This window comes from Sarcophilus harrisii, chromosome 2, assembly GCF_902635505.1.
Source record: "Sarcophilus harrisii chromosome 2, mSarHar1.11, whole genome shotgun sequence".
Lineage (NCBI taxonomy): Eukaryota > Metazoa > Chordata > Mammalia > Dasyuromorphia > Dasyuridae > Sarcophilus > Sarcophilus harrisii.
In genome coordinates, this window is record NC_045427.1 from 508,922,083 (window position 1) to 508,935,452 (window position 13,370).

At 33.3% G+C, this 13,370-nt stretch overlaps 1 protein-coding gene across 3 annotated transcripts in view; it reads left to right on the forward strand.

The window, feature by feature from the left end:
• The window catches only part of TCF12 (transcription factor 12), a 402,673-nt gene that overhangs the window by 171,009 nt on the left and 218,294 nt on the right, over nucleotides 1-13,370 (forward strand). For all 3 annotated transcript variants that reach the window (XM_023498571.2, XM_031955269.1, XM_031955268.1), the window contains exon 4: nucleotides 833-906. In XM_023498571.2, the coding sequence (XP_023354339.1) occupies nucleotides 833-906 (74 nt within the window). The remainder of the gene's footprint in view (nucleotides 1-832; nucleotides 907-13,370) is intronic.

The following is a 13,370-nucleotide window of genomic DNA, read 5'->3' on the forward strand; positions in this document are numbered from 1 at the left end:
TTTAGAATATGTCTGAATCATGGAAGAAATCCTGGAAGCATAGCTAGACAGGTGAAATAAAAACAAGAGAGGAAAGGTTACTATGCAGATTCTGATCTATTCCTGTTAAAATTTTCTTTTGTCCAACTAATATGGCAATTCAGCAGTATTTACCATTTAAGAGAAAAACAAATAGGGAGATATGTTTAAATAATATATAATATAAAAATATAATTTTAAAGCACTTTTATGGTATTGTTTACTCAGTAGTTATTGTGGTTTATGTAAACTTTATTTTTGTGTGTGTGTGTATTTCTTTGACCCTTTGTTGTCATCATTACCCTCAACTGAACCATTACTTTTCTTGACCAAATGGGAGCCAATACAACTCATTGTATTTAGTTGAAAACTGGTTATTTTACCAGCTTCTAGTTCACCAAAAGTCTAGTAATTGCTTTGGTTTTTTTTTTATCCAGATGACTTTAGTTTAGAGCAGGGTCAATAGGACAGCTATCCATATTGGTGGTTTCAGAGAACCTTGGACCAAGCTAGATTCTGAGGATTACAAATAGTAATTTGCAATAGTAATAGAGTGTTTTTGTCATTCTATGGCTGACCTAGAGTTCTAGATTCTCCCAATTAATCTGGTTTCTATAAGATTTGGGTACACATGACTCTTTCACATATCTTCCAACCTCATTTGCTAAGAACAGTTGGCAATTCTGTTGTTAAGGCATTAATTTGGTGACTTCTTTTCTATTTCTGCTCTGTGCTTGGCATATTGCAAGTATAGAAAACTAATCTGTTCGAGTGTGAACTCTGATTGATTTACTTTATTTTTTTTTCCCTTTAGGTATGGATGAACGAGGAGGTACAACATCTTGGGGAACGAGTGGTCAACCAAGTCCCTCCTATGACTCATCTAGAGTAAGTTTTTTTTTTTTTTTTTTTGCCTCCTTCATTTAAAAAATATGAATAGTTGATTAAAAGTTTAAGAGAAGGGTTGATAAAGACTAATAAGCTCTTTAAGGAAGATTTCTCAAATTTATAGTTTCCTAGTAACATAATATCCCAATTTTACAGGAAATATATTGAGATTATTTTATTATAAGATAGAAGGCCAGAATGAAAGAGATTATCTAGTCCAACCATTTTATTTGATATGAGTGGAAAATGAGGCTTAGAGAATTTAAAGACTTGTCCAAGAGTTGAAAGAAACAGGGCATGTGATAAGAGTTACTTTTTACTTTTCCCTAAATGATAGACATTTAAGCATTCTGCTGTTTTCTGCATAAACAAAAAAATTTTAAAGCATGAGGCTTTGCTACTCATTTTCAAGCCATGTTCAATTTATATTTAAGTACTCTGTGATGAATTGGAAACGCCATTTAACATCTAAAAAGTTATATATAGAAACTCTTATACACATACTTGCATTCTTCTTGGAAGTTCCCACATGGAGCTTTGGATAATGCTGCAAATAGAAAGAATGGTTTTCTTATTGGGATTTGAATGTTAGATTTTAATAGAGGGGGGAAAGAGTTATCAGAATTGATTTGTAAAAATTATGTTATGTTAAATGTTTGTCACTTATTGATAAAATTAATTTATAGTAATCAAAATAGTATTATAGCAGCCTGAAAGAATTAATTCACCACTCTATCCCCTAGTGCCAATGTTAATTATGTGAAAGCCCCTGAGGAAGCTAGATTCAATAGTATATTGAATGGTAGATATGTCTAGGAAGTTTGACCTTGAAATGTGGACATGGGCCTACTTTTTCAATTGTAATTTAGTGATGAGGTAAGCAGTTTTTGTTTGTAGCATGTTTTAAAATGTTGTAACATTTTGTTGAGTGCCTTTTATAGTTTATTGCTAAGTAATTTAATTCAATATCAAACTACTATATTTATTTAAAAATATACAGAAATTCAAATTAATTTCTAACTTTTCTCCTACTCTGAGATATAGTATTATATATATGACTCTGTATGTCATAGTTATTTAGAAAAGCAACATATTCTAGTGATTCTAGAATCTTGATCACACAGAATTCATCCTTTATCCAATTATTTCTAGTTAAACTTATTTTAAAAATTCACTTTAAATAAAAAAAATCTGGAAATTTTTATATCAATATATGATACCTTTAAGTTTAATATAATCAGCATACAGATTTTATGAACAATTCCAATGATACATAATACATTTATACAATTATATTATAATAATACTCTTAGATTTAAAATATGTCTCTATATCTGTCAAAAATCATAGAATCATAGATCAAGCAAACAAGCAATAAGGTGATCCATAGTTATTCTAAATTTCCTGTTTTTCCAGAGGAAAACTTCTTATGACCTCTCCTATGTCTACCTCCATGTCTTCAAAATTTTTAGAAATTTTATATATCCAAGTTAGAGTTATGTCTTGAGGTGCCTCGAGGAAGCATTCATTAAGTGATTACAGTATACACAACCTATAGAGCAGGGGTCCTCAAACTACAGCCCACCGGCCACATGCGACAGCTGAGGACGATTATCTATCCCCCTCACCCAGGGCTATGAAGTTTCTTTATTTAAAATCCAACAAAACAAAGTTTTTGTTTTTACTATAGTCTGACCCTCCAACATCCTGAGGGACAGTGAACTGGCCCCCTATTTAAAAAGTTTGAGGACCCCTGCAAGCATAAAGGGAAATACTAAAGGTAGAAAGAAAGGTCCCAGTCCTAAAAAATTCCTGGTTTCATTAAATTTACTCCTACCTTCAGGACCTGATAGAATGTAAAATAATACTGAGTAATATTTTCACTGTATAGAAGAAGATGATGCTTAAAGAGGTAAAATGAAAATTTTAATGTCATACATTTGTTTGTGGCAGTGCTGGGAATACATTTCCGAGGTCATTTGACTCCTAATTCAGTTCTCTTTCCGTGATAGCATATCTCCCTTGCTTATCCCTAAAGATATTGTGGTTGGAACATAATTTCCTATTTTGATTAAAAACAGGATAAATTATGATTTTTGCTGCTCGATTCATGCAAGAATCTCTACACTTTGCTTTACATCTCCTGTCAGGTTTTTAGTGGTTAGCATTTACATCACACTTTAAAGTTTGAAAAGCACTTTGAATAAGGGGAAGGGAATAAATCAGCATTTATTAAGCACCTGCTATGTGACAGATATTGTGCTAAGAGCTTTATGGTTATTTGATCAGATTTAATCCTCACAATTCTGTGAGGTAGGTACTCTGATTATCCCCTTTTTACAGATTAGGAAACAGACTGAGAGATTAAATAAATTGTGGGTTACATGAACCTAGTCCTTCTTGATTCTAAACTTAGTGTTTTGGACTGTATGCCATCTATATGTAAATCAATTTATTCGGAAAAGGAATAGTGGAATGAAGACAACATTTCTTGGTCTTCTCAGAGAATCCTTTGATGCAGAATATACTTTAAAAATTTTGCTAATTGGGGGAGAGGGAGAAAAAGATCAAAAAGTTGCTATGTATGTTAAAAAGCAAAGACGTGGTAGTGGGGAGATTCCTTGTTTTTTTTATTGAGATTAAATATCATTATTCTAAGAAGACTAAATGTAGTTAGGGAATGGAATAAATAAGTTTGGAAAAGAGATAAACTACAGCATTTCCATCTTCCCTTTTGAAGAGATGGTTTGGTTATTGAATCACTTTCATGAATCTTACTACAGGAAGGGTTTTTTGGTAGAGCAACAATTATCAACCACTGTATAGGGGTATGGGTTACTGCTCTTGCTGATATTCTGCCTTGGAAATAATAATTTGATGCTGATGTATCAGTTTGTTTGTACCAGTTTAAGATTTACAAATTTACAAATCTTTTATATGTTATCAATTTGATTATTGTTCTGTTCATTTCCTTTGTGTCTGACTCTGTGATCCTATTGGGAATTTTCTTGGTAAAGATATTAGAATGGATTTACTATTTCCTTCTCCAGCTCATTTTATAGATGAGGAAATTGAGACAAACAGGTAAAGTGACTTGTCCAGGATCACACAATTAGTACATGTCTGAGGCAGGATTTGAATTCTAGAAAATGAATCTTTCTGACTTCAGGCCTGGCATTCTATCTATTGTGCCACCTAACTGCTCTTTCATTATGCTGTTTGTTGGTTAAAAAAATAAATCTTGGGTTCTTTTTGGATTGTAGGAATATAATTCATATATAAAAGAAATTCTGTAATGATCACCTACCCTGGTTTTCTATCAAGTTTGACCTTTATTGAAATTAATATTTTACTACTGTGTTATTCTCTTTCAAAAATAAAATTCAAGTTTAGACTTGTCCTATACCTGAAAAATTAAAGGGCAACAGTTTCCACCAATATGGAATGACATAGAGGAGTAATTTATTCTAACAATTGCCTTCATGAAGAATTCTCTGATCCACAACATGTTTTAAACATTTGTTAATTGACAGAAAAGAGAAGAGGAACCAGGGTAGTTCTGTCTAAACTATTTATGGCTTACAAACTCTATAATTTAAAAGGTTGGAGGGATGGTGATGAGGATTCCTTGTTCAATAAATTGGTGTTATCTATCATTTTTCCAGTACCCAAGTAAGTGGAATTGTGTGAATTATCAGATGATAAAAGGTTTTTATTCTTTAAAGTAAAGGAGTGTTTTGTTTTATTTTCTCATTTGCATTGTCTTTCTCTGAAGAAAAAAAAAGGTTTTTTAAAAATACAATGTAAGATTAAAAACCAATCCTTAACCTTTATGTGAACTTCTTAGACTGAAATGTTTTGTTTGTCAGATTACAAAGAGACATATGCTTTTTGACACGACCCTTGCACATCTTTATAAATATGCGAACTTTACTGATTTGCTATGAAGCATTGTAAGCATTTAATAGTCCATTTTTGATGACACATCAACAATCTTCATTGAGGTGTTATGTATATACATGACATTGTGCTACACTGTTGGGGATGCAGAAGAGCAGTGGCAGAATGGAAAGAAAATTGTCTTTGGAGTCAGAGAAGCTGGGTTTGAATCTTGCCTTTTTGATCTCCATCAGGTCACTTAACCTCTTTGAGGTTCAGTTTCCTTATCTGTGAATAGAGGGGTCTAAACTAGGTGCCAGACTTTTGATCTTATGGATCCAGAGATTTCATCCCTCAACTTCTAGTTGCAATAGAAGGGAATGGAGAAGAAGTAGTCTTTCTTCAACCCAACTAGAACTTTGTGGGAGGAGGGAAAGGAAGACAGGGATTATCCACTTCTAAAGATCCTTGTCCTTTTAAAGTGTGTAATCTAAAGAGGAGATGAGATGACAAAGTATTAAATAACAGTGAAATACCTAATTCTTCTAGACAAGAGTAAGGGCTATTAGAAGCTAGTATCTTCCATTCCTCAGGAAGTTAATTTTATTAACAGAAGTTTACTAAAGGAAGAAAGTTTATATAAATTTCAGTTAATCAAGAAAGACTTTGTGTAGGAAATAAAATTTGAACTAGTTTAAAATGATGAGTATAATTTGGAGAGGATGGATTAGAGAGGTAAAGCTTAGAAATAGGAATAGAAGTTAAGTAATAGCCATGTTAATTCAAATGTGACTCAAGTCCTGTTACAGTATGGTGGTGGTGGTGGTGGTGGTGGTGGTGGTGGTGTCAATTAAGAAGAGTAACTAGATACAAGAAATATTTCAGTAGAAAAAATATACTGGACTGGATGAATGACAAGATGTAAGGTAAAGGGAAAAGTCAGAGATAATACTGAAGTTGGACAAATTATATGCATGGCAGCCATTCATACTTCATTGATTTCATCACTATGTAGATACTTCTTTCATCAGTGCTGATTGAAATCCCTCCATTCCTTAGTAGTCCTTTTGTGAGTTCCTGTGGCTCCCTCCTCCAAATTCATTTCCGTATGACCAATCTTCCAGTGATAAAGCTCTCGAAACATAAATTTTTTGATAACAAAATACATATTTTGTTTTTGTCCTATTGGTTTTAGTAGGACATCAGACTTTATGATCTGCTGACGTAGACTTTGAGAACACATATCACAGTGAAAATTACCTTTATCTTAGATGAGGCAATATAGTAAGTAATTAAGAGAGGTCATAAAACCAGTAGAACTTTTTTTTTAATGGCATAATTTAGGTTAGTGGTGATATAAATTGAGGAAAAAATTCAGGTATCTTTTTGGAAAAAACATTTTTTTCACCATTTTAAATGAGTCCTTGTCCTCTAAATTCTGTCTCTAAATAGATTTTAGATATATAGGATACCACTAAAACCTTTGTCATAGGTTGGGGGGGGGGGTTGTTTGTTTGTTTTTGTCCAGTATAGAGCAGGTTTTATATTTGCTAGGATTTCAAAAGTAATAACTGGGAAGGACATCAAATTTTAAAATTGTATATTAGAGCTCTTAATGTAAGGTACAGAACACAAGAGGAAGTCATCATATAGGGAAGCAAGACTGGAGGGACAAAATAGTATCCAGTATATTGCATCTGTGCTCAGTTTGACCTCTGTTTTCTTATTTAACTGCTGTTTCATATTTTTCTGTACACGAAAAGACTCAGGAAAGAAGGGGTATACTTTTAATATAGGTTAAAAATAATCCCAGCAGAACAATTGTTAACCTGTTATTTGCCTTACTGGAGAGAAAATGCTATAAGTTATAAAGTTAATTTTAACCTTGAAAACAGAAACTGGGTTATGATGATATGATGATTGAATCTCCCAATTAGTGCCCAAAGTGAAGAATTTAAATAGAATGATCACAATGTTAGATAACTTTTCTATCATGTGGCAATATAGAAGGTTTCTTAATTTTGCAGTCTAGCCATTACTCATACAATATAGATTTCTGTGGCTGCTATGATTGCCCCAATGTGATAATTTCTCACACATCATTTGGAAGGGTCTTTTACTTCAAAATGTTTAACTGTGCCAGTGGTTTCATGTAATTTTAACAGGCACCTTGAGGAATAATGGAAAAATCTCTGGGTTTTCTAGTCTAAATACCTGGTTTTCAAGTTTCACCTCTTTTCACAGAGGATGCATGAGATTATAGAAGCACGTTTAACTCTCTAAAACTCATTTTGAAATGATGCCAATTTTACTTATTTCTCATAGAAGGATTAAATAAGATAGTTTACATAAAGCATTTTATAAACATAAGCTATTAATGACATAGATTTTTGTAACAGTAATGTTAATAAAAGAGTGAAATAATAAATTTAAATTTAGTTCCCCATGGTATTCAAATACATTTAGAAAACTTGTATTTATTTATATTCATAAGTGTACATGTTATCTCCCTCATTAAAACATTAGCTCCTTGAAGACAGTGCTGTTGAATTTTTGTAACAGGCACACGCTTTACACAAAGCATTTAGTAAGTTGTTATTGATTGGTTGATTTTAGAAAGGATAAAAAATTCATATTGTTTACAAAAATAATATGATTTATTTTAGTTCTTTTTAAGTGAAGACTGATATTCATGCCTTTGTTTCCTATTCTTGGAGCATATATCCTGGAATCGGTAGACACTTTAAGTTTCAGGGTTTCCCTGTCAATTCTAAGAAGGGAAACTTGTTTCCTGAAACATATTCTTTGGCTCCCCAGGGCTCATGATCTCATTACTTTGTTCTGTGCTATTGTTATAATTTATAATACTAATGTGCTTAGTAGTTTTTAGAGCAGATTAATCCTCTAGGTAGCATATACAAAAGGAAAAACATTTATTGAAATGAATAAAAACTTTTGAGAGACTTGCTCCATTGAACCAACATTATGTTCAAACAAAATCCTATCAGTGAGTTGGAGCAGTTACTAGAACTAATATGGCCAAAGGACAATTAGGGCATTGTCCTTCCTTGAAAAGAAGAATGATTTGTAAATGCTTATTATTGTAAACATATCATATTTGCTGGAAAAAGCGTCTGTTCTCAGAATTTATAGTTCCCTCAGCTCTTGACTGGATCTTTCCTTTCATCTCTGTCTAACTCATCTTCTTTTCACCCTCTTTCAAAATAAGTATAACCTTTTCCTCTGAATTCTTCCTTTTACTATATTACCTGGTAACATGAATGCTATCTCTTTTTTAAGGTGTTTTTTTTTTGCACTTAATAGTATTCCCTCCCATTACATGTAAAGATAGTTTTCAGCATTCATTTTTGTAAGATTTTGAGTTCCAAGTTTTTCTCCCTCCTTCATTTCATTCATCACTCTCAAAGACAGCAAACAATCTAATAATATAGGTTATACATGAACAATTTTGTTAAACACATTTCCATATTAATCATGTTGTGAAAGAAGAATCAGAACAAAAAGGAAAAACTACAAAAAAGGAAAAAAAAAAACAAAATTAATGAAAATGGTATGCTTCTGCATTCAATCCCCATAGTTCTTTCTCTGGATGTGGATGGCATTTTCCATCACAAGTCTTTTGGAATTGTTTTCTGTTACTATATTGCTGAGAAGAGCTAAGTCATTCATATTTGATCATTGCACAGTGTGGTTGTTGCTGGGTGTATTATTCTCTTGGTTCTGCTCATTTTACTCAGCATCACTTCATATAACTTTCTCTGAAATTAGCCTGTTCATCATTTCTTGAAGAATAATAATATGAACATTCTTTCTTACATCAGTGAAATGTACTCTCCATTCCCCACTAAACACAGAAAAAAAACAAATATAAATATATAGATTCTGACTTTCATTGTTAAAGACCAAGAGATAATGATGCACTATACTCATTAGTTGGTACAATTTTTTAAGACCAGTAGGAAGAGACTACTAGGTTAGTATTCTTTTCATAATATTTTTTCACTGAACTGTCTTGACATTATCTTTTAGGATATCTATATATGGTGTGTTTTAAAGGATTAGAACTCGAGAGGGAGCAGTTAGTAAAAGTATAGCACAAAAAAAGGCGTATCAGTGAAACATTAAAAAATACATAGAAGAAAGCCAAAGAAGTTCAGAGGAGGACACAGAAGAGCAAAAAAGTGTTGTGATGATGTTAAATTTAATAATTTTTTAAAACTCCAAAGTTAACATAATAGAGGTCAATTGCTTCATATAGTCTTTTTCTGTTTTTTTTTGTGTAGATATGATCATGTTAAATTCATAACAAAAAATAATTTTTAAAAAGAAATAATTGAGCCCTGCTGAGGTTTGATTTTCTTTCTATTTGTTTTTATTTTTAGAATTAGAATAGAATTTTTAAAGTGGTTTAAAACCATTCATCCAATCTATTTAAAAGAAATACTGGTTAGGAATTCACTCATGAAATATGATTTGATTTGGTGGAGATGGGTTTGAAATGTCTACTGACAATCAATTTACCTTGGGGAAGATTAATATTCTCTGTCCATTTGAGATTGAATTAGGAAAAATTCACTTTCTAGAAAACCCTAGTGAATTTTGATGGTTTTAATTTTGTTATTAAATGAGGTAAGGCAAAACAGACTTTAATACTCTTCTAGGATGTATTTTAATGTCTTCTTTAAGTGTAAAAGTATGGAGCCTAAAACTGTCTTTTAAGCTAGTTGGACTACCAAGTCATTATGTTCATGGCACTGTCATGTCCTAATCAGTGTGATTCCCTTATGCATGGTACCCAGCAGGATATTATTTAACAAATTTTAATTAGTAATTGAGATGGCTTCTCTGCATTGATGATATTATCAGGTTTGATTCTGAATGCCTCACTGAAAGATTTCTGCTTTAGAGACTTTGAATTTCCATATAACTAATGACTTTCCTTCAGTGTTCTTGTCCCTCAGTTTAGAGGCTGTCATTCTGTTGAACCAGAAGAAAGATATGCTTTCTTCTTGGCCCTGTTCACATCAGAATAGGAGTAGCAGTTGTTTGTGACATTTTTGAAACACTTTCTCAGCCACCGAAAATAACACACTGTTTATATGTTGGTTGTATTCCTTGTGAGCTGTGAGTACTTCACTTGGAGAGAGCTTTTACAGTGAGTTATTGTGAGAGCCAGTGAGCTCTTCCTGGCAGATTTGAAGGAAAGAGCCGTTCAGCTGTCAAAGACACCACCATTCACCACCTCGGAATCGTCCTCAACTTCTCACTCGTGTTAACCACACACATTCAATCTATTGTTATGGCTTATCATTTATAATTTTCCAAGTATCTTTGGCACTTTCTTTCCACTAACACAGTCCCTCATCACTTCTCCCATAGATTCTATCGTTGCAGTAGTTTTCTAATTCATCTCCCCAACATCAGTCAGTTCTACATTCAGCTGCCAAAGTGATTGTGCTAAAGTGCTGATGTGCAACCCCCATGCATTCCGGTGGCTCCCAGTTATCTTTGAGATCAATTATAGTGTCCCTTGACATCTGAAGTTTTTTGCTATTTGGCCCTTTCTAATCTTTTTATATTTAATTTCTCTCTAGCTACTCTTTGTAGCTATTGTTCATAATACTTAACTCTCCACTTCTTAATTACATTTTTTTTTTTACTGGGTGTTCCTCATGTCTAGAATGGTTTCTCTCTTCTACCTCCTATCTTCCCTGGCTTCCTACAAGACTTAGCTGACATTCCATATTCAGCAAGAAGTCTATCTTTCTTCCATCTCACTGTTCTTTCCCTCTGCAATCACCTTCTTTCACACTTTTATTCTGTCTTGTATGTACATAGCAATTTGTCTGTTATATCCCTTTTCAATGTGAATTTCTTGCAGGCAAAGATAGTCTTTGCTTTTTTTGTCTAGCTGGTACTTACCACAGGGCCTCGAACGTAATAAATGCTTGTTGACTGATTGTTCATGGCCAAGAGATTTCCTACTATTCAGTTGGGATGTCAGTGTTCCTTTAGAATAGAAAGATTAATTAAAACATTCTATGTTCCCCTTTATTTAGAGATTATTTTACCATTCTTTGAAGGAAAAGTACTTTCTGAAGTGAGGCCTGTATTTTTGTATGTTAGAGAGAAACAAAATATAACATTTCTCTCTCTGTTTTGTATGTTAGAGAGACTGAGATTTTGAGCAGAGAAAAGAAAGTTTCATGAACTTACTATTATTAATCTGATTCAAAGTCTTTTGAACTATAAAAAAAAATAAAAAAATTTAAAAGGCTTTGTATAGAAATTAACATTTGTGTGTGACCTGTTTAATGATGGGATAGGTAGAAAGACAGAGACAGAAAGGCAGAGGCTGTGTGACACAATGAAAGGAGTGCTGAATGCAAGGTCTTGGATTTGAATCCTGACTTTTACTTGCTGATTACCATGTGAGTTCAGGTTAAGTGTTAAAAACCGTTTCTTCATGTGTAAAGTGAAGAGTTTAAACTAGAAAATTTCCATGATCTTTTACAGCTTGAAATCTATAATTCTTTGATACCAGGGATCCAGACTTAAGGTACCCAGAGTTAAATCATTATAAAGCAACACCTGAGGAAATATGGTTCCTTTGATTAGTGTTTTATGTTAAAGAAGGTCTTCAGACAAAACATTGAAAATGAACAGTAAGTGCATACTTTGATCCAGCAGTGTTACTATTGGGCTTATATTCCAAAGAGATTATAAAGAAGGGAAAGGGACCTGTATGTGCACGAATGTTTGTGGCAGCCCTTTTTGTAGTGGCTAGAAACTGGAAACTGAATGGATGTCCATCAGTTGGAGAATGGCTGAATAAATTGTGGTATATGAATACTATGGAATATTACTGTTCTGTAAGAAATGACCAACAGGATGATTTCAGAAAGGCCTGGAGAGACTTACACGAACTGATGCTGAGTGAAATGAGCAGAACCAGGAGATCATTATATACTTCAGCAACAATATTATATGATGACCAGTTCTGATGGACCTGGCCATCCTCAGTAACGAGATCAACCAAATCATTTCCAATGGAGCAGTAATGAACTGAACCAGCTACGCCCAGAGAAAGAACTCTGGGAGATGACTAAAAACCATTACATTGAATTCCCAATCCCTATATCTATGCCCACCTGCATTTTTGATTTCCTTCACAAGCTAATTGTACAATATTTCAAAGTCTGATTCTTTTTGTACAGCAAAATAACGTTTTGGTCATGTATACTTATTGTGTATCTAATTTATATTTTAATATATTTAACATCTACTGGTCATCCTGTCATCTAGGGGAGGGGGGGGGGGGGGTAAGAGGTGAAAAATTGGAACAAGAGGTTTGGCAATTGTTAATGCTGTAAAGTTACCCATACATATAACCTGTAAATAAAAGGCTATTAAATAAAAAAAAAAAAATGAACAGTAATTTTGGGGAAGCCACAGTACCCAATAAAGTAATGTCATGTGGTGAAATAAATGATTGATTTTGGAGTCCTAGAGTCATGGGTAGAAACTTATCACATGGTGTTAACACTCCTGACAATCTTATAAAGTCAAATCTTCACTTTTGAATAGGAAAATGGGGTCCCAGAGAAGCTAAGTGATTTGCCCAAGTGCATATAATTTGTGGGTAGCAGCAAAGCTAGAATTTAGTCTACTACACGTAATTTCACACTAGTTCACTTTGTTATATCTAGCTTTCGGAGATATAGTGAGTGGTTTATTAGAAAGAATATTGGACTTGGAGTCAGAAGACTTGGATTTGTAACCCTGTTATAGAACATGCTACTAGCTGGATGACCAGTAATAAGTCACTTCAGCCTCAGTTACTTCATCTATAAAATGGGGAGAATTACTTTTAGTGTCCATTTTACAAGTTTGTGGCGAGGAAAAGTGCTCATATAAACATTTTATTGAATGTCCCATGGCTGCTTTTGCTTCCCTGGCATCCCCTGGCCAATAAATATAATATACTTTTATTCTAATCTGAAAAAAAAGAGTATGTTTATTGGAGGGAGGAAGTTGTTTAAGTGATTCAGTTCACTTTGCTATTTCTAAGTGAAGAAAGAGATGCTAAAAACAGGTTATCAAGTAAAAATCCTTAGGTTGTTTTTGTTGTTCTTTGGAGGGGAAACTGAGGGGACGTAGTAATTGGTAGTAGACTGGTTATCTGACTCAAGCGACTAAGAATCAAGAAACTGGAAGGATTCATTTCCTTTACTATTTTACTCTTCTACTCCAACTTTTACTGTAGACATCTTATCTTCTTTGCCTTCTCCCTTTCTCTCAGTTTTTCCTCTTTTCTCTCCCTTAGCCAGCTAAATATAAAACTAAAGTATAGTTATATTACTTGTTATGTACCTTGAATAGTTGTAATAGTTCTTAATTTGAAATAGATCACCTAAATATTTCATTTTTCTGTTTGCTTAAAAAGGGAAAGAGAAGGAAGGAAGGAAAGAAGAGAGGGAGAGAGGGAGGGAGGCAAGATAGAAGTGAGAGAGGAAAGGAGGAAGGATAGAAAGAAGAGAGGGAGAGAGCAAGAAAAGAAATTA